Below are 27,659 nucleotides of genomic sequence, written 5' to 3' on the forward strand. Positions count from 1 at the left end.
AAATTATTTATGCTATACGATTAAATAAAATCACCACGTTCAGGAACTATTTTTCTTGTATAACACCACGCCACGAGACGCACTATTTAGGTGTACCTATATTAACACCTTTATACGCATAATGCCAAAAACGCAAAACGCCATTTTGACCTTTCGCGTAATTAAAAAAAAAATACGCATAACGCCAAATACGCTTTATGACATAAATGCAGAATGCCAAAAAACGCATAATGCCAAAAACGCATAAAGACAAAAACGCTTAAATATAATTATATTATGTTAACAGGAACTATATATAGTAATTAGGGCAGTATGGGCAATGGGCTTGCATGTTGCGGTAGTTATATGAAAAAACATTAGTTATTTATTTTTTAATCGAGGAAGGTGTGAAAGGTGTGATGTAATACCCTGATAATGTGAAAATAATAGAATAACACAAGTACAAAGCCCTGTATTCGACTTAGGTAGGTAACTATAGTTTGTCAAAGGACTGTCTCATTTCAAACATAGACAGAGAGAATCATACTATCTTTGACTTAGACTAATACTAGCACCCAAAAGAAAAGGATGAGTATAGTTTTTTTTGTTCTTAATTACTGATAATTTTGTTTGACCAACTATAGGTAATTATATAACAGATTACATTTATGTATATGGAAGGTTTTGGATGATATCAAATAATTTTTTGGGTGTTATTAGCTTTTGGCATTATGCGTATTTGGTTTTTAAAAAAATTTGGCATTATGCGTATTTGGTTTTTATACAGCTTTGGCATTCCACGTATTTGGCATTAACAGAATTTGGCAATACACGTCTTTGGCGTTTCGCGTATGAATGGCGTTTTGCGTTTTTGGCATTATGCGTCTAAAGGCTTACTATTGGCAATGCAACACAAATACAAAACCTTGAATAGTACCTAAGTGGACGCGTTTTTATACGCTTGTAGTAAAATTTAACTATAAAAAGTATAAGAGTATTTGATCCAGTGCCAAAGTGGACAAGATTTCATTATGGCAATAAAAGCAATACTGTTATTATCGTAATCTGAATCGTAATGTTTGTGAGCTTTATAGAGGATCAGGCCCCGTAGCCAACATGCCAACGCTAACGCTACGTAGCGAACGAAACGCAATTGTCTGCACTGTCACACTAAAGGCTTCGTCACACAGGCGCGTTTTCCAGGCGCGGTGTGAGCGGGGCGTGAGCGTTTTATATGTAAAAGCGGCGCGCCCCGCTCACTTCCCGCCCGGAAAACGCGCCTGTGTGACGAAGCCTTAATATGGAATCTAGAGTGATAGAGAGACACAAAGCGATTCGATGGCGAAGCGCAAGCGATTGTCACCTTGGCTAGGCCGCCAGGTTGCCTAACCAAGGTGCCAATATAAAAGCTAAATATAAAAGTTTGGAGTTGGGCAAAGGAAAAGGTAGGTTGTGCTATAGCTACATCGTATAGTGGCATGGCATGGAGTGGATGTTTATTTTTGGAGAGGTCGGGAAATGTCAGGGATTTTTAAGATGACGTCTGGACTTTTAAAGATAAATATAACTCCATTTTTAGGGTTCTGTACCCCAAAAAGAAAAAAAACCGGCCAAGTGCGAGTCGGACTCGTGCACGGAGGGTTCCGCACCACCAACAAAAAATAGAGCAAAACAAGCAAAAAAACGGTCACCCATCCAAGTACTGGCCCCGAACGAACGTCGCCCCGAACGTCGTCGGTTGCTTAACTTCGGTGTAAAATCACGTTTGTTGTATGGGAGCCCCACTTAAATCTTTATTTTATTCTGTTTTTAGTATTTGTTGTTATAGCGGCAACAGAAATACATCATCTGTGAAAATTTTAACTGTCTAGCTATCACGGTTCGTGAGATACAGCCTGGTGACAGACGGACGGACGGACGGACGGACAGCGGAGTCTTAGTAATAGGGTCCCGTTTTTACCCTTTGGGTACGGAACCCTAAAAACTTTTCTTTTATAATTTTAGGATAAACATGTAGAAGTAAGTAGTTCAAGAAAATAGACAAAAAAATTACCATTGGCCCTTTATTCCCGAATCTACTGGGTCTAAAATTTTGAAAAAATACACTAAATAGGTAGTTCTTTACCTATAGATTACAGGAAAACCTATTAGAATTGTGGAGTCAAGCGTGAGTTGAACTTAATTAATTAGATTTTGATATTGTTCAAAATTGTGTAATGTACGGAACCCTTGGAACGCGAGTCCGACTCGCACTTGGCCGGTTTTTTAACTTAAGCCAATTAACCGGTTTGCAGCGCACTGTGTACCAAAACTTTTCATTTTGGTCGGCAGCCTCTCAGATAAGGAAAACAAAACCACAATAACGTTCGCCACACAACCGCAGCCATTTTTAGACCACAAATATTTGAGAAGATAGAATCCTTTTAAAAACTAAACGGAAATGCGATAACATAAGCTAATGTTATCCTATAGAGATAGTTACGTGATGTTACGTAAATGTTTATACAGTGTGTTTATGCCGTCATAAGGGTATGTATGTGTGTATCTAAATTACAAAGCGCACGTGTACGTCTACGCACACTCAGCAAGTGTGCCCAGGGCTTAAAGAATTCGTCACAGGCGCGTATTCCGGGCGGGCCGTGAGCGGGGCGCGCCGCTTTTACATAAAAAACGCTCACGCCCCGCCCGGAAAACGCGCCTGTGTGACGGAACCTTTAATCCGGTGATCGACCAAAAGACAGCCCTACATTCAGGTAACCAAGGGCATTGTCGATTGACCTATTTGATACGCGTAGGAAGCGTGCGTAATGATAACGTGGGTTGTGGAGGGTGGGTGCTTTGCCTTTCTTTCCTCAGGGCTTGTCTAAATTAGTAGTATACTAGCCACCCGCCCCGGCTTCGCATGGGTTAACAAATTATACATAAACCTTCCTCTTGAACAAATCTATCTATTTAAAAAAATCGCATCAAAATCCGTTGCGTAGCATTAAAGATCTAAGCATACATAGGGACAGACAGCGGGAAGCGACTTTGTTTTATACTATGTGGTGATTGGAAGAAAGAATAATTATTGCTAATGCAGCTAATGAAATGTGGAGCGGTGCTGATAATTCCGCTACTCGATGCGTGATGTCGACTGGGCGTTTTCTAAAATAAATATTGAAAACCCGATTCTCACGGATCCTGGTGTTTTTGGGTTCTTTTAACTCAGAATCACTAGCATATTCAAATACTGATGATAAAAAAACATGTCCCAAAAATTTGTATGAAAATTGTACATTCCACTTCCACTACGTCACGTCCGTCGTGAAAGTGAAAAATTTTCTCATAATAAAACGTGGATGGACATTTTGGGACATATTTTATTAATGGAAGCTCCACCCTTCCATTAAAAAAAATGCTGTCGATTCTGAGTAGAATGAGCCCAAGAATGTCCAGATTTGAAAGAATCAGGTTTTCGATATTTATTTTAGAAAAAGCCCGACTACGAAAATAATAGGCGTTTTGGTACCAAAACTGATGTATGGAGTAAGCACTCTATGCATAGAGATGCTTCTACTAGTTCTACTGATGACTGTACCTCTATTTTTCGTTAACCGTTAAAACGCACCATGATAAATCATCACTACATTATTACATAGTATAAAACAAAGTCGCTTCCCGCTGTCTGTTCCTATGTATGCTTAGATCTTTAAAACTACGCAACGGATTTTGATGCGTTTTTTTTAATAGATACAGTGATTCAAGAGGAAGGTTTATGTATAATTTGTTAACCCGTACGAAGCCGGAGCGGTTCGCTAGTAGTATATATTTCTCTATGCGTCTACTGATAAACGCACCGTCATTTAGGTATATATTTCATATATTTGGCATGACTCGAAGCGAAGCATTGGTATCATCTGGCCAGCAACTAACGCCTAACCTAATATAGATTTCCAACAGATATTCAGTTCGGTTTCTTACGTTTAGTATTACAACTATGTATGGGCCTGGTTTATATACAAAAGATGCGTCATGGATATTGCATACGGCTCCAATTTGGTAAGGAATGTTTTTCTATTGAAATGTTGAAGCTGTTTTTCTACGACTATTTTTACCTACTGTTGAATACATATCACTCAAAATATGTTTCAAATTTAGTTAAATTGTCCCCGATGCAGGATTTTTGAATTTTCGATCGCTCGATTTCATCACTCGAAAATCGGTGGAAATCGGCAAATAGCAAATTTTTGAAATGCGAGTGATAGAATTCTATTAGTAGAATTTATATGCCTAGTAGTGGAGATATTACTTAACGAAATATACAGTGCGGTCGAAATTCAAAAAACCGGCCCCCTGGATAAAATTAATATTTTCTGTAGCATTGGCATATATGTAAACAGAACCACAGAATAAATAATAGTACTAGGTACAGAAGACTCACTCTCTAACAAAACGCGTCTGTTACCATCAGGACAGATATGGCGACAGCGCCACGCGCGGCTTATGGCTAGCCACCAAAATTCGTGTGGAATGGATGTACTTGTAGCTACCTGTAGCAAAGCGATGAAATCGTGGTGTGAGCCACGCCTGACAGAACAAAGAATGAGGGCATATAGCGTCATCGTTTCATAGGCAAACATTATAAGGATCGATTTTTATTTTTTTTATTTCCTTGACAATGCCATTATTCTTTCCGAGTTTTATTTTAGGATATAGGAGACTAACGAGTAGACGAAGCTGATGGTAAGTAATTACCGTCGCCCGTGAACAATACCAGAGGGGTTGAAAGTGCGTTGCCGGCCTTTAAGATGTAAGCACACTCTTACTGACTCGACGGTACAGTTAGCAGCCATAGCTGCTAAGCGGACCAGATATTCAAAATGATCTTGACGCAACTTTATTGTTAAGAGAATCAGAGCGCGTCAAGGTACTTTTGAACACCTCATCTGCTTAGCAACTTCTGCTGCTGACTGCACAAAGGTCGTACCGTCCGGAGTTGGTCTTTAAATCCTTTTTGCTTACTAGGGACCCGCCCCGGACTTCGCATGGGTTACCATTTACACATTAAAGTTAAATAAAAATAGGTACTTCGTAAGAGCTACTGATAATGTTAGAAACACTCATAATTATGCTCTGATGTCGCAATTAAGTATTAAAACATCCGTTAATCACATAATGACCTTGACATTGTCGGTTTACAAGTGCTATGAGATAATGCAAAATTGTGACTAATAAATTTATGCGAAATTAACTCTGTCTGTCTGTTACCTCTTCACGCTTAAATTGAGATTTGAATTGATAGAGTGATTCAGGAGGAAGGTTTATGTTTTTTTTACCCGTGCGAAGCTGGGGCGGGTTGCTAGTACATAAATAATATACTGCTATTCATATTTCTTTAAATTCATGCCAATTCAGTTCATCCAAAGGAATAGAAGAAAACTTTAACTTTAAAATTGAGAAAGAGTAAAAGGGAGAAAGACAAGGCTGAAACATTGGATTATTGCAGAAAAATATTTCTTAAAAAAAATGTGATGATGATTGACTGATGACTTTTCAAAAACCCTAAGAATATTTAATAGAATCGAACGAAGTGTAACTTGTAACAAAACTATTTTCTGTGAATAATTTAATTAGCAGACAGTTTTCAACCATGTTTTTAAATAAAAACTTACGTTATTGCGACAATGCGCGACGCCTCGTCGCTTCTGGGATCCAAATACAATTCGGTGCCTTGGTGCACCCATTCTCCACCAAACGGACGAAATTTTCCCTCCGAATCGTGCAGGCAAAAGTACATTTTCCCCTCAACATGAGGAACGGTCATTTCTATATAAGTTATCCATTCTTCAGTCTTAACTTTACGCAATTCGTAATTAGAACTAATCACATCACAGCTGCCACCTCGCAAGCCTTCACTAGGGGTTAATCTCCACGAATAATGCCCCAAGAACTCACCACCACGCACATTTAATAAATATTTACAATTGTTTTCTACGCATGATTTTTCTACCACTTTGAATGACACTATCCATGGTTTTGTTGGTGCATTTACCAAAGCGTGCACGTTTACTAATATACACAATATTAAACCACAAGTCCGTAACACTTTTGGTATTAAAACCATTTTTTCGGAGGCGTAAACGCGAAAAATAAGATACACAACCGCATATATCTATAACGACATGTTTTCCTCTCTTGACAGTTCGGCGGCAATAGTTGCCGGAACTGCAGTAAAACTCGAGCGCTACGAGTAATATGTCACATCCGGCGACAAATTAAAATAAAGGCAATATTTAATATTCTTTTACTTCATTATTTATGTTTATATTTAATATTGATATATTATAAATACATTTATGATAACGTTTTACTTTATTTTATATTATATATAAAGTAGGGTAATCTTTTTGATGTGGGTATCCCCACGGTATCCCACGTCAACGTCAAAGTGCATTAAGGTTCGTTCGAAAATATTATGACGATACTTAACTTTAATACTTGAATACAATTTAAGTGAACTTTCTAAGAAGTTCAGGCATAACAAGCTTGTAATCAAAAGCTTTGTAATTTAGATATAATTTTTAATGTTATGTGAATTCTTCATTTCTTAATTGTAGGTTATTTATAATATGAATATGAATTCAATTATGATTTTTGAACATGCACATAGGTAATAAATTGCCAGGAAGAAATATATAAGAAAATAAAGGTTGTGCCATAAATACAAATCTGCATCTGCAGCTTTAACCGCTAGCTTACTCCGCAAAATATTACTATCTATATATAAAGTTATATGAATAAAATTTAATATTTACTTTATTCATGTGACGTAAAATTTTAGATAATTTTCCTTAAGATTCGGGGAGTACTAAGTTTTTACGCTGGCAAGTCGTATTAACTGTCAAATGTTCATCAAGTTGGCTGCCGTGAATTGAAGACACCGGAAGATTTTTGGCCGTCAAAAACGAGTGTGTTGGCTCAATTTTAGACAAATATTAATTAATTATCACCTAATTACTATTTATAATGACTGTTACGCTGTTTAACTAGGCTTCATATTAGTTTAATTGACTTATCACTGAGTCAACAACACGGAAGCGTGGTAGTCTTCTTTGTTTAAGTTTTTGTTATATCATCATGATTTGTAGCTGTGAATAAATTAAAATTTTGTTGGATTTTCTTATGGAAACTGACAAAATGGAAGTGCGGGAAGCTGGGGATGGGGCTGCTGCGGGTGAATTTGTGAGGGTTCCGTCAAAAAGATATACATGGTCGGAAGTAAGACAAGCGGTACACGACTTGAGAAAGGAGCTGTCTTCTCTTTCCACGATGGTCCCTATGGCTATTTCCTTTCGGAAACTTAGTAATGGGAAGACCAGGATCTACTTTCTGAGGACGCCGCAGAACGGTTGGGAGATTACCTTGCTATACACTGATGTGACTCCATCTCCTCATGCCAATAACACGAGGTACTATATTCCATTTTTTTTCTAATAAGAGCCTTTTTAAATCTTGCGTTTGAATTGGGATTTTTTGTGCTGGGGTCATATTAAAAAAAAAAAATTGTAGGACATTCTTACACAGATTGACTAAGTCCCACAGTAAGCTCAAGAAGGCTTGCATTGTGGGTACTCAGACAACGATATATATAATATATAAATACATAGAAAACACCCAAGACTCGGGAACAAATATCTGTGCTAGTCACACAATAAATGCCCTTACTGGAATTCGAACCCAGGACCACACAGACCAGGGCTCCACAGGCATGGTCACTACCCGCTAGGCCAGACCAGTCGTCATAAATATCATAACATAACAGAAATTCTTACTCTTTATTGCACAATTCAAGAAAAAATAATACTTACAAATGTTAAGGATGGAGCTAAAACAATGAGCTGTCTTATCGCTAGAAAATGATCTCTTTCAACTAATTTCACACTGCCCACAACTTGTACCTGTACTACTAATTAATTAGGTTACTTTGCTAATATTAATGACTACCTCAATAATACAATACCAAATTAACAATTATGTCTGTAATTGGCTGTTTTGAATTTTAAATTGCTTGCAACACTCCCAACACAAAAGAAAGAAAGTGATATTAACATATTTATATGTGTCATTTGGTGATGCAACTTTTTACATAATAAGAGTGCTTACATATTGTTATTTACTCCACTTTCTTACTAATTCTAGTATTAATGTGTTTTGTTTCTTTTAGGGTTCCTTACCTCAAAAGGAAAAATCGGAACTCTTATAGGATACTCTTGCGTCTGTCTGTCCGACCATTCCCTCCCCCTCCCCCCTTTATCTCCGAAACTACTGAGTCTAAAATTTTGAAAACATAATACACAAAAATAGTTCTTTACCTATAGATGACAGGGAAACCTATTAGAAATGTGCAGTCGAACGTGAGTCGGACTTTATGTACGGAACCCTTGGAACGCGAGTCCGACTCGCACTTGGCCGGTTTTTTATTGATTTTTATAAGTAAATAGATGAGGAGTAGATTCTTAATTACAGGGTTAAGTTTTCCTATGTATAGTATGGCTCTTCTGAGGTGAACTTTTCGCTTCGAACATTAATCTTTCAAACAAAGGACATTGTCTCTATTATCGCACAGCCGCTAGCTCGAGCGTTAGCACGTGCCAGCACAACATTCATATTGAAAAACAACCGGTATCGTCATAGTATTAAGGTTCAAATTTAATGTCACTGATATTCTAGATATTACGTTTTGGTAGTGTAGGACGATAGACCGCCCCGAAGCGATACGGCACTCATATTATTTTGATACTTAGTGTGGTATTAAAAATGAAAGCGGTGGTAAATGTAATAATTTACAAAGGTGCAGCTGCAAGCATTGTTATATTTTCTTATCTTTAAAATAACGATACCTACTGTGAAATTAGCACCTCTGATGTGATGCCGACGCATAGTGACAATAAAAACACTGATAAGGATTTGCGACCTGACCACTATTGTTTTGCATAGGTAAATACAATAAGTTTATGAGAAGAGCGGTGTGCAAGATCCGTGTGCATGAGTAGTGGGGCACATTATTTTATAATTTAGCGACCCTAAATCAGGCCTTAGTGACGACCTGCTTACGTGACCCTGGATTTTGATTGCAAGAAATTTATTATATCTGATTTTTTATGACACGATTTTATCTAGTAGTAAGTACGTATAACTGTTTATATACCTACACGGAAAAATGTTGATTATACCTATGTTAAACTTATTAATCTTAACATTGTTACCTTAGATTTTGTTATATAACAAATATACAACGCTTTATCATAAATAACCACGTTTCATTTTTAACACCACACTAAGTATCAAAATAATATGAGTGCCGTATCGCTTCGGGGCGGTCTATCGTCCTACACTACCAAAACGTAATATCTAGAATATCAGTGACATTAAATTTGAACCTTAATACTATGACGATACCGGTTGTTTTTCAATATGAATGTTGTGCTGGCACGTGCTAACGCTCGAGCTAGCGGCTGTGCGATAATAGAGACAATGGCCTTTGTTTGAAAGATTAACGTTCGAAGCGAAAAGTTCACCTCAGAAGAGCCATACTATACTTAAACTCAATGTGGGTGATGGCTCAAGCAGAAAAAATCCCGAAAAATATGCAAAAAGATGACTAGATATTTGGTCAGGATCCGTATCATACATAGACAATTAAATCATTAAAAATTTGTAATCAATACTACATACTACAAAAACTACAAAAAATTAAATATATGGAAATTCATAAGATCTCAACCATATTATTGCTCCAAGTATAAGAGCCACCCCACACGAACGTCTTTTGAGCGTCGGCATCTAGTCAGCGCTATGCAAAATGGTGTAGCTGCGCAGTTGCGCCAACGTTGCTTCGAGCAGCAGCCAAAGACCTAGACGCCAACGCTCGGGAGACGCTAGTGTAGGGTGGCCCTAATAGTGCTACACTTCTATTACCACTCAAAAACGATATACAGAGCCCGTACCATGAGTCACTGACAGTGTCAAAACTGACATTTACGCTATCGAGAACGTAATTTACCTTCTATACATCTCATTTGAACTAATATCGTCGCTATACTTACTCAACCTCATATCTGCAACAATCATTTGATGGAAATGTCGCTTTTTTTTATCATTCGGAATACGGGTGTTTTTGTCATCAAATGAGTGTTGCAGATACGAGGTTGAGTAAGTATAGCGGCGATATGCGAGAACGAGCGAGATGTGTAGAAAGTAAATTACGTTCTCGACGGCGTTTATGTCAGTGCCAAACTGATGGTAGCCGTACAGGGGTCTAATGAGTACTCAGAATCAGAGTCATAACAAAAAACTCTCAGATATCATTTATTTATAAACATACATGTTACAAGCACATTATCAGGGCATTGACCTCAGCCACCTTGATCATTCTGTAATCTGATTCGTTAAATAATAATTCGCACAACCCTCTGGTGTATGAGTGTGCCAGTGCTATGCACGTATATAGCGATGTCCCGCTTGCACACTGGAGCAGCGTGCGAATCCTCATCCAATGTGGGAAGGATGTAGGTAGACCACCATTAACTAGTGTGAGGTGTGAGTGAGACACAGTCCTCTATTTTGACCCTCTTTTTTGAACCGTTTTCCCTCCTATGACCTTGTCTTGCTTGGTGATTGTTGTAGGTATCTGTAAGATGTGGGTAGTACCCCCTTATATTTTAATAAATCAGTTGTTGTCAAGGACTCGCGGTGTTTCATTGAATACTACATGGTGGCAGCGGTGTAGTGCTTTTGTCTTGGTATATAGATTCGTAAAGTGTGTCTAAAGTCACCAAAGACGCCTATTTATAGTTACGAACGTTTTACTTTGTGCGGTGTTGCGTAAGTGTGAAATTTATTCACTATAATGGAGCACGCGAGACCACCACCGGAACTCGACATGGCGGGAGGGCCGGTTGCCCGTGCCGATGCATGGAAGCGGTGGAAACAACAATTCACACTGTTCGTGAAAGCCTCCGGAGTGAGTTCGGAGTCTGCCGGGGTGGAGGCGAGCCTACTCGTCAACCTCATCGGGCCTGAGGGCTTCGACGTTTTTCAAACGTTTACTTTCGATAACGAGACCGATAAGGATGACGTAAAGGCTATTATAAAAAAATATGACGAGTACTTTGGGGCGAAGGTCAACATAACCTTGTTGAGATATAGATTTTTTACTCGTAATCAAGAGGAGGGCGAGTCTATTCAGACGTATGTTACGGCCTTGCGTCTCCTGAGCAAAAATTGTGAGTTCAGTACTTTGCAGGAGGACCTGATAAAAGATCGTATCGTGTGCGGCATACGGAATTCCACAGTGAGAGATAGGCTTTTGAGATGCGACGATCTCAATCTGGATAAGGCCGTCAAGTTGTGCCAAGCTGACGAAGTGTCACAAGAGAGCGGCAAGCAGATAGGTAAAAGTGTCGAGTGTTCAAGTGCAGTGCAGGTGCACGGTGTAGACAGGCGCGCGCGAGGCGGAGGCGGCGGTGGCGGCGCGCGGCCGCCTCGCCGAGCATCGGCGCCCGGCGCGCGGCGCGGGCGCGGCGCTCGCGGCACCGGCGGCGGCGTGCGAGGCCCGCCGCGGGAGTGCGCGGGTTGCGGCGGAATGCGTTGTGACAACCGGGAATGCCCAGCTTCATACGCGACTTGTTTCGCGTGCGGAAATCGTGGACACTTCTCCAGAATGTGTAAGTCTCGTTTTGTACAAACTGACAACGGCGTTAAAAAAGTGTATGAGATAGAACAGAATGACTCGTATAGTAGTGGTTCAGGCGAGTCGGAACCGTTTTACGTGGATATGGTGAAATGTAATAAAACGAAAAGTCAGTGGTATGAAACCTTGTTGTGTGAGAATGGATCTGAGCGTTTTAAGCTTGATTCGGGTGCTGATATGAATGTTATTTCTTTAGAAAGATTTTTATCGCTAGGGTTTAACAAACAAATGTTACAATCGGTCAATGTTAATTTGGAATCTTATACCCATAATGAAATCCCTATTGCAGGTGAGTGCGATATAACTTTTTGGTATAAAAATAAACCTTATCTATTGCATTTTGCAATCGCTAACATGAAATGTCAAAGTGTGCTGGGACGGGACTCTTGTGAAGAAATGGGCATGGTAAAACGTATTTACGCCATAAACTTGGCGTCATATTCTGATCTCTTTAAAGGTTTAGGTTGTCTACCGGGTAAATATCACATTGTTGTTGATAAATCGGTTCCGCCAGTCGTATGTGCAAATAGGAAGATACCTCTAGGTTTAAGAGACAGGTTAACGGACGAATTAAAAAAAATGGAGGAATTAGGAGTAATTAGGAAAGTGTCACATCCTACAAAATGGGTTCATCCGTTAGTACTTGTTGCAAAAAAGAATAACGGTATTCGCGTATGCCTCGACCCGCGCGCGTTGAACGTAGCGGTGCGTCGCGCGCACTACCAGCTGCCCTCGCTAACCGAGCTGGCCACACGCTTGCGCGGGGCCACCTACTTCTCGGTGCTGGACGCTAATTCGGGTTTTTGGGTCGTGCAGCTGGACGAGGAAAGCGCTGACCTTTGCACATTTGCAACTCCATTTGGAAGGTATCAGTTCCTTCGGTTACCGTTTGGCATTAGTTGTGCCTCGGAGGTTTTCCATGCCAAAATGCGGCAACTTCTTGAGGACCTTGAAGGCGTAGACAATTTCATAGACGACATTATTGTATGGGGTAAAACCAGACAGGAACATGATGAGAGATTACATGCATTGTTAAACCGAGCGAGAGAGATAAATCTCAAATTCAACAAAGATAAGTGTAAAATAGCTGTTCAGCAAGTTACTTATTTAGGGCACATTTTTGACGCAGAAGGTATGAGACCGGATAGTGAGAAAATTAGGGCAATAAGTCAAATGCCGCCGCCATGCGATAGGAAGAGTTTAGAGCGATTTCTTGGAGCCGTGAATTATTTGTCAAAGTTCATACCTAATTATTCTCAACGAGCGACACCTTTAACTAACTTACTTAAAAAAGAAAATAACTGGCAGTGGGGGCCCGCGGAACAGGGAGCGTTTAATGAGTTAAGAGAGTGTGTTTGTGGTGCCGGCGTACTGGCGCTGTACGACGTGACGGCACCGGTGACGCTCTCAGTTGACGCGTCACGTGACGCCCTGGGCGCCGTGATTCTGCAGGGCGGGCGGCCCGTGGAGTTCGCCTCGCGCACGCTCACGGACGCGCAGCGCCGGTACGCGCAAGTCGAAAAGGAATTGCTCGCGATTGTTTTTGCTTGTGAACGATTCCACCAGTATATATTTGGCAGAGAGAAAGTAACTGTTGAATCAGACCACAAACCTTTAGAGAGCATTTTCAAAAAACCTCTTATGTCTGTCCCGGCACGCTTACAACGCATGATGCTGCGTTTACAGCATTACGATTTAGTTGTTACTTATAAGCCTGGAAAGTATATGTATATACCGGACACATTGTCTCGGGCGCCTTTGCCAGATCTTTATAGTGAGGGAGTACATAAAAATAACGTGTATCAGATACAACTAATAATTGATAACATGCCTATTTCAAATGCGAAATTATCGTTAATTAAAAAAGAATCACAACGAGACTCCGAATTTGTAAAGCTAACTGAGTATATTAATATGGGTTGGCCCGACCATAAGTCGCAAGTGACCCCTGACCTGAAGGTGTACTGGTCATTTAGGGAAGAATTATTTATTGTCGACGGAGTGATTTATAAAGATATGTCTGTGTTGATACCGCGAGCCTTGCGATCAACAATGTTAAATATAGTACACGAGGGCCATATGGGCATAGATCGATGCAAGCGGCGCGCGAGACAAGTGATGTACTGGCCTAACATGTCACGTGATATCGAGCTGATGGTGAGACGATGTGCTACCTGCCAGGAGTGCTCAAACGCCCCGCCTAAGGAGCCGCTATTACCCATTGCTATCCCTAAACTTCCGTGGGAAAAAGTTGGTGCAGATATTTTCGAAATAAGAAAAAAGTATTTCCTAGTTCTAGTGGATTATTATTCCAACTATGTTGAAGTGTGTAGTTTACCAAACATTTCTTCCAACGTTGTGATAAATAATATAAAGGAAATATTTGCACGTCACGGAATACCCGACACTTTGATTACAGATAATGGGACCCAATTTAGTAGTCGCGATTTTAAAGTATTTTCCAAAAATTGGGATTTTAATCACGTAACATCATCGCCAAATTATGCCCAGGCTAATGGGAAGAGTGAACGCGCAGTTCAAACGGTAAAGTCAATGCTCAAAAAATCAATTTTGAGTGACAGCGATTTTTATTTAGCACTTCTAAACTACCGAAATACGCCCCGGGACGGTTTGAGCTCCCCTGCGCAGCTTTTGATGAGTCGCAGATTAAGATGCAAACTACCTGTTCATCCAGAATTATTAAAGCCGAAACCTGTTGACTCGTCCGAACACGACACAATGGTACTTAATCAATATAAGGCCAAAGTGCGGTACGACTTACATTGTAAGGAATTACCTCCACTAAACATAGGTGATGATGTAGTATGTGTAGAAGGAAAAGCTAGGACTCGTGCCACTGTGGTGGGTAAAGCCGCGACTCCTAGATCGTACATAGTTCAGAATAAGGTGGGAGGTAAATTCCGACGCAATCGTCGTCATTTGATAAAATGTATGATGAGTGACGAGCCGGTGTCCCCGAAGTCCGAGCCGCCGCAGCCATCAGCTGACTGCGGGGAGGAGTTCAAGGACGCCTGCGAAAATGTGGGTCAATCGGAAACATGCGAAAACCTGCCTTATGATAACGCCATTAAGGCAGATAATCAACAAACACATGCTTCCGATGGACCAACAGTTATAATGACGCGTAGAAAGGCGAAATTATTTGCCGAAAATCAATCTAAGATGTAAAATATGTACTTATCAAATTAAGTATACTCGTTATGTACCTATACCTATATTCATATAGCCTATGCGTATGTATTTGTTATTATAATAGCCTACTGTATAAATTAATTACCAAATTAATTTGTACTAAGTCGGAATAACCGAAGTAATTATATTCTATTTCATTATCCGTAAGGTTCAAAGTCACCTGTCTAATTTTAACGTCATAGTAAAATTATGATATCACGGTTTTATTTTGAACCTTACAGTTTCTTATAAATTTAAGGTGTTTTGTGCATTATAGTTATATAACCGTGAGTTTATCACACGTAGATGTAAGTTTCATTATTCTTTGAATTCATTAGCGAGTAATATATACTTGTACTTACCTATACTTAATGATAAGTTAAAGATAAAATTGTTACTTTGAAACTAATATGGTCATTCAAACCTATCTGTAAAAAATATGTCAATCATGCTACAACTAAAATAAATTGAGTTATAGAGTCCTAAGAGTGATTGTAAAAAAAAAAATGGGAATAATATAGACTAAAGTAATTTAAGTTATAATTTAAGTTACAACGTAACAAATTGTTCAGTTTTTTAAGAAATTCTTTTTGGGGGAGATGTTGTAGGTATCTGTAAGATGTGGGTAGTACCCCCTTATATTTTAATAAATCAGTTGTTGTCAAGGACTCGCGGTGTTTCATTGAATACTACAGTGATAAGGGTCGATTTTGATTAAAAAAAAGGTGACAGTACAATCCGGTTTTATATATGACACCGTAAGATTGTGAACCCGTTAGTTTATAGGTAATCTAACGTAGGTTAGGTTAGATTATAATCTCCCTACCGTCAGTTTATAATGTAACTAGCGAGATTGTATTATGACGAGTGTTTACAATTTTATGGAGACATATACATCCGTGGTACTATCTTGTTACTTACTAAATATCAATTATATTATATCATAGATAAGATTTGCGTACTTTTAGCATCAGTTATATAACATCCATGTTATAGGGTAATTAAAAAAATCTCTTATCATTGTGCAACATTTAATATTTTCACCACACACTTTATACTTCAAAAACTGATGCGAATGTTTAGTTTTAACCACAAGAGTGGCAAAATAACCTGATGTAAATTTTGAGTGGTTTCCTCATGTTGGCTGGTAGAAACTTCTAAGTTTTATTTTATTTTATTTAATAATCGAAAATAAAACACATAAAAAAGCAAGGATGATAAAATTCGATAAAAGGACGATAAGGTTCGGACAAACAAGGACCCATAGTTTCTTGTCGGACGACCAAGGACTCATAGTTTCTTCTAAGTAATGATTTTGAATGATAAATATTTAATAACCTTAAATTGAATTCAGTTTGTAATGTTTTACAGTTACTATTTTCTTTCCATCGGTGTGGTGAAAATTTTTGTGATTCACTCGGGAGCAAAGTTTGTTTAACCTTCGTTATTTGAAACCCTCAAAACGCTCAAGATTCCACTTTACGAATACGTGCGCATCAATATTAGCACGAGGGGTTAAACAACAACTTGCCCCCTTGTAAAACAAGTAACTATTATTGCTCAGAACTACGATAGAAGGTACAAAATGATAAGAAATAGTCTTATCGAGAATGATCACTTTCACACAACCTTCAGGATCAACAACAACATACCAACATAACAACAGTTTGCATTTCCACCATTGACGTATATCTCAGGACTGGCCTTACAGGCAATAACAATGGGGCAAGAATGCGCCCAGTACAGTGGTGTGACACCGCTACAACGCGATTGGTGGAGTTAGTATCACGCACGCGATTGGTCGCAACTATAGTTCGTTTTTATTAGCATTAGAAATAAGGTAAACAATCTTGATGTGTCTTTTAATTGAAAAACACATTTTAAAAATAAGTTACGGTAAATATGTAACAATTATGAATCTAATACGATCATTTATATTCTCCTGCTTTCATAAGTAATAGTTTTTGATTTTTAAAAAGCGTTTTTCAATTAAAAGACATGTCAAGATCGCTTACCTTCTTGCAACTTCTTTCTAATGCTAAAAAAAACGAACTATAGTTGCGTTAGACTGCACGATTGGCTGAACTAGTACCATTTTTAGGGTTCCGTACCCAAAGGGTAAAAACGGGACCCTATTACTAAGACTCCGCTGTCCGTCCGTCCGTCCGTCCGTCTGTCACCAGGCTGTATCTCACGAACCGTGATAGCTAGACAGTTGAAATTTTCACAGATGATGTATTTCTGTTGCCGCTATAACAACAAATACTAAAAACAGAATAAAATAAAGATTTAAGTGGGGCTCCCATACAACAAACGTGATTTTTGACCGAAGTTAAGCAACGTCGGGCGGGGTCAGAACTTGGATGGGTGACCGTTTTTTTTGCTTGTTTTGCTCTATTTTTTGTTGATGGTGCGGAACCCTCCGTGCGCGAGTCCGACTCGCACTTGGCCGGTTTTTTAGTGCCCGTAAGGCCAGTCCTGAGATATACGTCAATGCTTTCCACGATGTTAAGTTTTGAGAAACTTATTGGTATGATTATGAGCTAAGGCTCGAATTTGCGACGTTCGGTTGGAAACCCCCACACCTTATCTTCTTCTTCAACCTAGCGTTTTCCCGGCCTAGCGATAGGGGTCTTAGGCATCGTCAGGCGTGAGATTGTTCTCTTCCATGTCCGTTACCACGACGCCCCACACACCTTATATACTTAAGTATTTACTTTTCAGATTGGAATGGAAACCACTCATCGAGTCCAATGTCGCACTAGGGGTAAACTCAGGCAAATGGTCCAGAGAAGAACAGCTATTATGGGAGAGACAACGAGTAGCAGCCTGCGGTATCGCCTCCTACGAGCTCCATTCAAGCGGGCGGGTGCTTTTTCCTTGCTCCTCGTCGCTATTCGTGTGCGATGAAGGGGAAGGTAACCAGGTCAGTCTCAGTTTAGTAAGGAAACACCCCAGAGTAGCATGCCGTATCGCGATGCAAGCTGAAGGAGTGCAGAGTAGGAGTTTACATGTAAAACTGGTAAATCGTTTATTGTGTCACATAAAATCGTCTCTTAAGAGCCTTAGTTAAGAACTCGACCAAATGGTCCAGAGAAGAACAGCTATTATGGGAGAGACAACGAGTAGCAGCCTGCGGTATCGCCTCCTACGAGCTCCATTCAAGCGGGCGGGTGCTTTTTCCTTGCTCCTCGTCGCTATTCGTGTGCGATGAAGGGGAAGGTAACCAGGTCAGTCTCAGTTTAGTAAGGAAACACCCCAGAGTAGCATGCCGTATCGCGATGCAAGCTGAAGGAGTGCAGAGTAGGAGTTTACATGTAAAACTGGTAAATTGTTTATTGTGTCACATAAAATCGCCTCTTATGTTTGTGATGAAAGGGAGGGTAACCGGGTCAGTGTTTTCTTTAGATAGATAGATAGATTTTTATTGGTATTAATCATACACTGTCAGTTACATATTTAACAATAATTCGTTACAAATAATAATTAATAGATTTAGATTCATATGTCCATAATAACAAAAAAAAAAGAAGTACATAACCCCAGAATACCCCAGAATAGCATGCCGTATCGCGATGGAGGGTGAAAGGTTGTGTAGTAGGGGCATACTTATAAAATGGTACAACACGCAAACAAGTATGACTTTTCTTTCTCGTTTTTGTTCGTTTGAGAATAATCAGTGTATGTTCACGATAAACTCAAGAACTACTGAACGGATTTTCATACGGTTTCAGCTATCAGTAGTGGTTCTTGAGGAAGGTGTATCATTTGTTAAGGTTTTGTGCAAAATCGTTGAAGCACCCGGGCGAAGCCGGGGCGGGTCGCTACTCGCTAGTAATATCTAAAGGGGCCCACTGATTATCAGTCCGCCGGACGATATCAGCCTGTCAGTTGTTCGGAACTGTCAACTTTTTGTTCTAACTGACCTTTAACGCCTTTTTCTACCTGTCAAATGAACCTAAAACCTTATATATTTCCAGACGCCTCCGCTGGTGCCTCGGGCGCTGCACCTCGGCAGCGGGGCTCCGCTGACGCCGGCGATGTGCCCGCGCAGCCCCGCGCTCGTCGCGCACGCCGCGCGCGGCGACATCTGGCTCGCGGGGCCGGGGCTCCGCCCACAGAGGCTCACCTACGCTAGCACCGACAGCACTAGGTACGAGTCACTCGGATCCCTTTGTTTGACATAATTATTGAAAGTCATAATGTAATGATTGTCAGATTATCATTATCCTGATTGCGATGTGTTTGCCAGCAGATGGGTGAATGTGTGTCGTGAATGTCTGAAATACTGTGAGAGGATGGATGAATGAAACTTTTTGATTTAATTTCATTTCTTTTGTTTAATTTTATTGATTGACACGAAAATGTATATTACCTAGTTGTATATTTTAAATAACTTGACATATTTTTAATTTATATTATTTGCATGTATAAATTTGCCAGCGCTTTGGTGCGAACTGTAATGCTGTGTAAATATATTGTAATAAATAATAATAATAAATTAGTCATAATTCTGAAACCGTTAACTTTTAAGGATTTTCTTAAGGTTGTACTATAGATAGCCGATAGGTTAGGTTAGGTTGGGTTTATGGCAATCCTGAAACGTTACGCGTTTCTGAGAAAATCCAAATTATGACTAACGAAAATGCAGGCAAACAATACATTATGACTTAAAACTTTATGGGAAACAATAGACCCAGGAGCCACTGTACTTACATTTTGAAGTACACATATATACTGTCGTGTGACTTTCAAAAATATGCTTCAATCAAATAATGTTTAATAAAAAAAACAACGGTTGCACTCCGGGAGTGCCGATAGAAGTGAAAACTCACCTCGCTATGTTACCGACGCCCGGTAACACGATACATACGTTTAGCGGAGGTATTCTATTTATATATTATATATTGTTTTTTTTTTATTGTTTATTTATTTATTATTATCATTCTCAAATAAGATCACACTTTTTCATTGACATGTTTATTTACATACTGCCATGACAACGTCAAATTATTTGAACATAGGTAAAGAGTCTTGAAAAGGAGTCCGCAACATAAATGTCAAATAACATTGAGTTTTTCTTTATTGATTTAAATTATGAGCGGCCACCTTACGAGGCTTACGGTCACGTGATCGCCTTACGCCCCTTACGGTCACGTGATCGCCTTACGCTGTCTCGAGTTTATCATTTTTTCCCCACTTCAAAAAGTGCGCTGGGCCGCTAAAGAAGTTTTCACTTCAAAAATTGTCAAATACCCTATTATTTCTATCCGTTGACAGGTTAAGCGACGACCCCAGGCAAGCCGGAGTGCCGTGCTACGTGACTCAGGAGGAGTTCTCTCGGTATACGGGTTTCTGGTGGCAACCCTGCTCAGACGGTGAGGACTATTTTTATAAGGCTAGATTTATATAAGACCCGCCCCGGTCTCGCACGGGTAACAAATTATACATAAACCTTCCTCTTGAATCACTCTATATATAATAAAAAACAACCGCATCAAAATCCGTTAGTTCTTTTAAAGATCTAAGCATACATAAGGACAGACAGCGGAAAGCGACTTTATTTTATACAAACAACGCAAAATCAACTCTATTTCCCATATTTTAAGTTCAAATTTCAGTGGCAAATTTTGGATGTTCCGTTTGTATGGCTTGGCTTTAGGAGGATATTATCTAATACCATTGATTTTAGTTTTTCTTGTATGGTGGGCTGCTAGAGGTTTTACTATTACGTCCATAAGCTATGGTAATCGCTTTCTATATAGGCGGGTCGTATGAACCTATCAATGACGTCGTACCTATCATAAAAGTCCCAGAATTGTGGCTGCAATTATTTGCATTATTTAATGCATTTTTAGGGTTCCGTACCCAAAGGGTAAAAAACGGGACCCTATTACTAAGACTTCGCTGTCCGTCCGTCCGTCCGTCTGTCACCAGGCTGTATCTCATGAACCGCGATAGCTAGACAGTTGAAATTTTCACAAATGATGTATCTCTGTTGCCGCTATAAAAACAAATACTAAAAATAAAATAAAATAAATATTTAAAGAGGGCTCCCATACAACAAACACGATATTTTTGCTCTATTTTATGTTGATGGTGCGGAACCCTCCGTGCGCGAGTCCGACTCGCACTTGGCCGGTTTTTGTAATCCATGGTAATAGATTTTATTTTGTTTTAGATGATGTGTTCAGGATAGTGTATGAAGAGGTAGACGAGAGTAACGTGAAGATATTCAGTTTCCCCTCTTCACAGTCCAGTAGTGGGGATGTGGAAGAATTCAGGTAAGAAACAAAGTCTTAAGATACCTAATTGTTTATAGTTAGTTTATGTACTTAAATAATACCAGGGGCCCGTTTCTCAAAAGCTTGTATCTTGTAATACAAGCGGATGTCAGTTTTTCACAGCTTTTGTTAGAAAGGGACTTCCACTTGTATTACAAGTTACAAGCTTTTGAGAAACGGGCCCCAGGTGTAACAAAAACAGTTATTGTAATCCAGATTTTTATTTTATAAAAATTCTTTCGTGTCTAATTTTTTTTACCTATGCCCAGTTAGATCAAACAAAGTACGATACCGATTATGGTTTAAAGCAAATCATCACTATTTTTTCACCTTGTATACTGTCTGTCAATACAATCTTAATTGGGTATTTGACTACTAGTCAAATCAGTTTCTTTTTTCGAACTGTCAAAACGATTTTGCTACTATGGAATCTATATGAAACACTAGCATGTGACATCACAATCAAATTACCTACTCTTTATAGTTTAATACGGGTTTTAAAATAGAAATTGTGTCTAAAATAACTGCTGTCTACGTTTCTCTATCAATCGACTGGTGCTTTATTTCATGCATGGTGTAATATAATTTATTTTAAACACATGCAGTCAAATACCCTATAAAACTAAAACTAACTACAATTAAAATAACTAAGACTAAAAATTAAAAATGCCTATCTAAATTTTGAGCCCTTGGTAGGGTGCCCAACACGCAGGCAGCTGGGTTAATCAACTTTTTCTTGTCACTCATTGCTATGGTTACGTTCTCCTGAGTAGGGTTACCAGATGACAGGAATTTTCCTGATATGTCAGGAATTTTGGCCTTTTGTCAGGAATGGGGACGGAACACGAAAATGTCAGGAATTTTTTGAATTGCTAGATTTTATTATAATGTACCTTTTTATTTACTTAAATCAATCAAAAACATTGTAAAAAAATAATAAATGAGATCCACTGAACTTATCAATAACTTCATAATTATGTGAAAAATATGAATGTCAGGAAAAATATTCGGAAATCAGGAATTTTGTCAGGAAATTCTAAATTTGTATCTGGTAACCCTACTCCTGAGTCACTCTTAAAACTCTAAGTTTTTCGTTTTTAAATGAACCAAACTTGCATTTTATGGTAGTTATAAGACCTTTCCATAATGGGACATCTACTGAGCATGTTAGTAGAACATGGTACAGCAGTTCTTCTAACAATCTATGCTACTATTGTCTCCTCGCTGATGGGACAGAATAACAACAAGAAATATCAAATATAAAATATCAAATATCAACATTTATTCAGCAAATAGGCCACAAGGGCACTTTTACACGTCAATATGGAATTTACATACTTACAGCAAAAAAAAAACAACAATTATAAAATACAACTAAGCCGTAAATATCAAATCAAACTAACGTAGAGATGTATAAAGTCTCTAAATGTCGAATTACAAAAAACGCAATAACAATAGTATTGAAAAAAAAAACACAAATATACAAAAACTATAATCTAAAATTATTTAGAGATGTAAATGTCTCTAAGTGTCATCATACCTAAAAGATTACAATATATAGTAGTTAATCAAATTATCCTTAGAGATGTATAGGATCTCCAAGAGTCAAAATCCTGTATACCTAATTAAAACATTGATTAAGAAAGAAAATGATAGTAAAAATAAAATAGCATACGAGAACCGAATGAGGTGTGTCCATGTAATTATCCTCAAAAATAAAGTTACTAAATATAATAGCTCGTGTTAGCTTAAATAGACCAGTCTCCACAAACAGCACCCGTTCACGAGTATGACGCGTATCTCAGCCATCGCCTCTCTCAACCTTTCTCGTAAAATAGTTGATTGACCCAGCTATGCCCTATAGGCTACATGACTAATTTTTTTTTATGGTATCAATCGATCGGGTTTGTTTTTAGGATCAAATGTCTATATGGGACCCATTGCATTAAAGTAACACAAAAGTCAGAAATTGTAGTCAAAGTCCGACAGTCGCACTTCACTCGCGAAACGCCCTATACAAAACGGACAGAGGCCGTGACGTCATCGCCCACGTTGTAGTATGGACAAAACAAGAAAATTGCGTTTTTGTCGGTGAAATATTGCGTTTATATATATAGTTGCTATACAATATTTTTTTTTGTGAAATGTAAGGAATCGAATGGTACCCTTACTTTTATCGTTTTTGGAAGTTAAAAAAAACTTAAATTTTGAAACTTTCAGGTCCTGTATTTTTGTAATTTTTCAATATTTTATTTTAATATCCACATTATTGTGATAAATTGCTCGTTTGTTATCTATTTTACTAGATTTTGTTATAAAATTCAACATGTGTCAACATCCCTATTGTATGGTTTTTCCAGATTTCCAAGAGCGGGCACGCCGAACGCCAAGTCTATACTGCGTCTGGTGACTTTCAAACTGCAGAAGGCTTCGCCCACGGTCCTCGATTATTACTACGAAGGCAACTCAGATTCACAATGTAAGTTTAAAGCTGTTTTTTTTTTTTACCAAAAATAGCCAGGGATGTGTTTGGTCAGAAGTTGTCCAGTGTGATATTAAAAACTTTCGCGTTTTGAACACATACACTTGGTCAAGCAGATCTAGTCAGTAGAAAAAAGGGTATCGTCTTGGGTCGTCCCATTCGCTTTTCGTCAAGTTCTTAAATTAGTCCTATTCTGCTTTCGTCACGCATTCTACATTGAAAGCCACCGACGATTTTGACGAATGTAGAATGGGTGACGAAAGCAGAATAGGACTAATTTAAGAACTTGACGAAAAACGAATGGGACGACCCAAGACGATACCGATAAAGGCGGGAAATTTGAAAAATGTAGGCGCGAAGGGATATCGTCCCATAGAAAATTTAAATTCCGCGCCTTTTTTTACTGACAAGATTTGCTTGACTAGCTATATTAACTCACATTTATAGACGGGTCTATCGCGAAATTCATATTATTACCTTTATTTACCGACGTTTCGACACAGGTTTCACTGGTCGTGGCCGCGGCTAACTGATATCCCAGCAAAATGTCAAAACACAGATTTGTGCACGAGACAAAGCAAAAGCTACTCTGTTCCAATTGAATATGATTTAAATTGCATCGAACTGAAAAAGTACTATAGGTAGGACCTTGGGAGGTTAGTAATTCTTATACACATTATTTTTCAGCGTCAGACAACACGAACGACGCGGTAGAGGTGACGGATATCCGGTGGTTCGACCTCCGGCAGTCTTTGAAGGAGACCTTCCCGTGGTTCGAATATTTAGCTCGCGTCGGCTGGACGACATGTGGAAACTAGTAAGCATTACAATTATTATTTTTATTAGATCGTCATAAATCAAAATACAATGGCATACAGATTGGGTTTGTTAGAATTGTCTCGATGAGTATTAGTTGCTTATTGAAAGAAAGTACAGTCAGCGATGAAAGCTGGAATTAAAAATGGAATTATTAACTAAAAACGTTTCATATTATAGTTCGTTTTTTAGCATTAGAAAAAAGGTAAACAATCTTGACGTGACTTTTTATTGGAAAACACTTGAAAAATAAGTCAAGGCAAGTATGTGACAATTATGAATCATATACGATTATTTACATTCTTTTGCTTTCATAAGTAATAGTTACTGATTTTAAATGCGTTTTTCAATTAAAAGACACCTCAAGATCACGTAGTCTTTTTCTAAAGCTAAATAAAAACGAACTATATGAACATACATGAGTGTTATATTTGTGTTTCTTGCAGCGTATGGGTGCAGCTCCTAGACCGCAAGCAGCAGCGACTGGAGCTAGCACTAATCCCCGTGCGAGAGTTCTGCTCCCCCGCGCACTACCCCGCCGCCCCCTCACGCGCCCCGCAGACCACGCACGAACAACCCGAACAGGTATCCAAAATGGCAGACATTTCTGTTAGGCCTGCTTAGGAGTCGTTTTCTAGGTTTCCGGGGTTACATTTCAAGTGTAAGACAGATGACTCTTCACGCCGTAATGTAACATGTTTTATTCTTAGTCGAAAACTATTAAAGTATTTAAATCGTAAATGTCAGCTGCCGCTCCGTTGGTGGGTTAGAAAAGTACGTATGGGTGCAACTCTAGACCGAAAGTTACTGCTTATCACACAAATTAATGCCCTTACCAGGATTCCGAACCATCGGCTTAATAGACAGGCCAGACCGGTCGTCAGTATAGTATAAAACAGTCGCTTCCCGCTGTCTCTCCCTATGTATGCTTAGATCTCTAAAACGACGCAACGGATTTTGATGCGGTTTTTTTTTAAGAGATAAAGTGATTCAAGAAGAAGGTTTATGTATAATTTGTTAACCCGTGCGAAGCCGGGGCGGGTCCCTAGTATTTCTTAAATGACACATCAATTTTATAACCTTATTTGTTACAGCCAATACAAATCCTAGTCCAAGAGACAGCGCCAGACGTGTGGATAAACGTTCACGATATACTACACTTCCTACCCTCATTGGAACCGGGCACGGTCCGGTTCATATGGGGCTCTGAGCAGTCCGGGCACTTGCACCTTTACCTCATCACGTGTAGGATAGCGAGAGGACCGCCTGAAAGAATACGGAGTAAGTCAAGTATAAAACAAAGTCGCTTCCCGCTGTCTGTCTGTCCCTATGTATGCTTAGATCTTTGAAACTACGCAACGGATTTTGATGCGGTTTAAATAGATAGAGTGATTCAAGAGGAAGGTTTGTGTATAATTTGTTAACCCGTGCGAAGCCACGACGGGTCGCTAGTCCTCAAATAAAATTTCCCATATCTTGAAACTGGTGTACATTCCTCAAACTACAGTTGTACTGCATAATTATTTTCCATCGTATTTTCACGGAAACGTATGAATGAACGTGTCTTGCTAAAGTCTATTTTTTTATTCGGTAGACTAAAATGACATTTCATAGAACATAAAATGTAATTTCATACTATGAAATGTCATTTTAGTCTACCGAATAAAAAAATAGACTTTTACTTCAGCGAAATGAGCCCGGATTGGATTGTCTTATACAGGGTGGCTAAAAATAACTGCATTCCCATTGCCAGAGAGGTTTTGAGATTATACTGAGAAATTTTTACTACGGGACCAACTCCGAAATCGCGAAAAAAATTGGCTGTTTCATACATTTTGGCTGCTCCATTTTCTATGGGAGGGTAAAAAAATTGACCCGAAACCTCCCTGGGAATGGGAATCAGTTATTTTTTGGCCACCGTGTACATATATCAGTCTATGGTGGTTAAAAGCTAAAGGTATGGAGCAGGGATCGGATACCGGTATTTTTTGTATGGGAACGGAAACGGTATTTTTTCGTTGTTTGCTAATTACTTCATTTCTAATTGGGCAATCTAATAATACGAAGTCGTAACCTAAAAACACAACTGAGTCCTACATTTCGAGTATAAAATAATTCGAAAAATATGGTTATTTCTAAGTTTTTGCAAAAAACCGGTTCCGATCCCTGGTATGTATAGTCTGTCAAGCTGGATATGTCAGTAGCAATGTAAAGCAAACTAAAGTATGGTGTCCCTAGGAAACGAACAAAAAGCAGCAATGTATAGTTTGTAGCTTTCTAATAGACCCCGACGGCTAATCCTATTGTCTATTGTTAGTAAAACCGCTCGTGCCACGTGCCACAACCACCTGCATAAAAAATCGCTCGTTCACTTTACCCAGGTAATTGAATTACAACTCCTATGGAAACTGCAATAAGATTCAAAATGAACTAATGGATAAGTATTCGGTTACTGAGTGCCGGCGAGTCGAACGCTACAGAACCAGTCTAAAATGTGTCATTGAGATGCGTAACAAAGGCGCGTTATCGGAGAGCGCACCTACACTGGTTTTTTGAGCGTTGGACTAGCCTGCGCTCAGGTGCAAATTAGAATAAAAAAGACCCTTTTTTGCAGGTAAGTAGCAAGTGCGGTTTTACTGAACAATAGGATAAGCCTTCGGGCTCTACTAGAAAGCTACAAACTATACATCGATGTAATGTAAACAAAACAGTTCCACAGATAAGATATAAATGACACGCGATTTTCGAACAATTCAAACGTAGTGTTGCTAACCTGCGATTTTTCAAACCGCCTTTTTCTACTGACAAGTTTTGCTTGACCAAGTATATCTGTTTTGAATGATTCACGGTTAGTTTCACTAGACTTATATCGACCGGGATATGAACCGTGATTACCTTTTGTTCTACAAACTACCTTGTGTTGTATGCGCCCCATATGTTTTTCTTTTTGTTGACCCTACACTTTTTTTTTAAATTTGGGATTTTTTATGTTATTTCTACTCAGAATCACGAGCTCTTTCTATCCTAATAGGAGAAAAAAAGTGTCCTAAGGATTTTATTTCCATTACGTCACCATTTTTCATAGACTTTGTATGGCGGTCGCGGAATGGAAAGATCGAAAAATGTATGGACATTTTGGGACACTTTTTTTCTCCTATTAGGATAGAAAGAG

General features: G+C 38.9%; 2 protein-coding genes across 2 annotated transcripts in view; one reads left to right on the forward strand and one right to left on the reverse strand.

Moving 5' to 3' along the window:
* Nucleotides 1–6,235, reverse strand: part of LOC134659700 (unextended protein-like) — a 39,490-nt gene extending 33,255 nt beyond the window's left edge. Inside the window, exon 1 of the mRNA XM_063515389.1 lies at nucleotides 5,634–6,235. Within this exon, the coding sequence (XP_063371459.1) occupies nucleotides 5,634–6,085 (452 nt within the window). The 5' untranslated portion in view covers nucleotides 6,086–6,235. The remainder of the gene's footprint in view (nucleotides 1–5,633) is intronic.
* A 628-nt stretch (nucleotides 6,236–6,863) lies between these two features.
* LOC134659710 (dipeptidyl peptidase 9) overlaps nucleotides 6,864–27,659 on the forward strand; it is a 74,574-nt gene continuing 53,778 nt past the window's right edge. The window contains exons 1-9 of the mRNA XM_063515402.1: nucleotides 6,864–7,430; nucleotides 17,630–17,831; nucleotides 18,886–19,058; nucleotides 20,186–20,283; nucleotides 21,087–21,189; nucleotides 23,550–23,668; nucleotides 24,359–24,488; nucleotides 24,934–25,072; nucleotides 25,582–25,768. Of these exons, the coding sequence (XP_063371472.1) occupies nucleotides 7,144–7,430; nucleotides 17,630–17,831; nucleotides 18,886–19,058; nucleotides 20,186–20,283; nucleotides 21,087–21,189; nucleotides 23,550–23,668; nucleotides 24,359–24,488; nucleotides 24,934–25,072; nucleotides 25,582–25,768 (1,438 nt within the window). The 5' untranslated portion in view covers nucleotides 6,864–7,143. The remainder of the gene's footprint in view (nucleotides 7,431–17,629; nucleotides 17,832–18,885; nucleotides 19,059–20,185; nucleotides 20,284–21,086; nucleotides 21,190–23,549; nucleotides 23,669–24,358; nucleotides 24,489–24,933; nucleotides 25,073–25,581; nucleotides 25,769–27,659) is intronic.

Source organism: Cydia amplana, chromosome 25 (genome assembly GCF_948474715.1).
Source record: "Cydia amplana chromosome 25, ilCydAmpl1.1, whole genome shotgun sequence".
In the NCBI taxonomy this organism is placed as follows: domain Eukaryota; kingdom Metazoa; phylum Arthropoda; class Insecta; order Lepidoptera; family Tortricidae; genus Cydia; species Cydia amplana.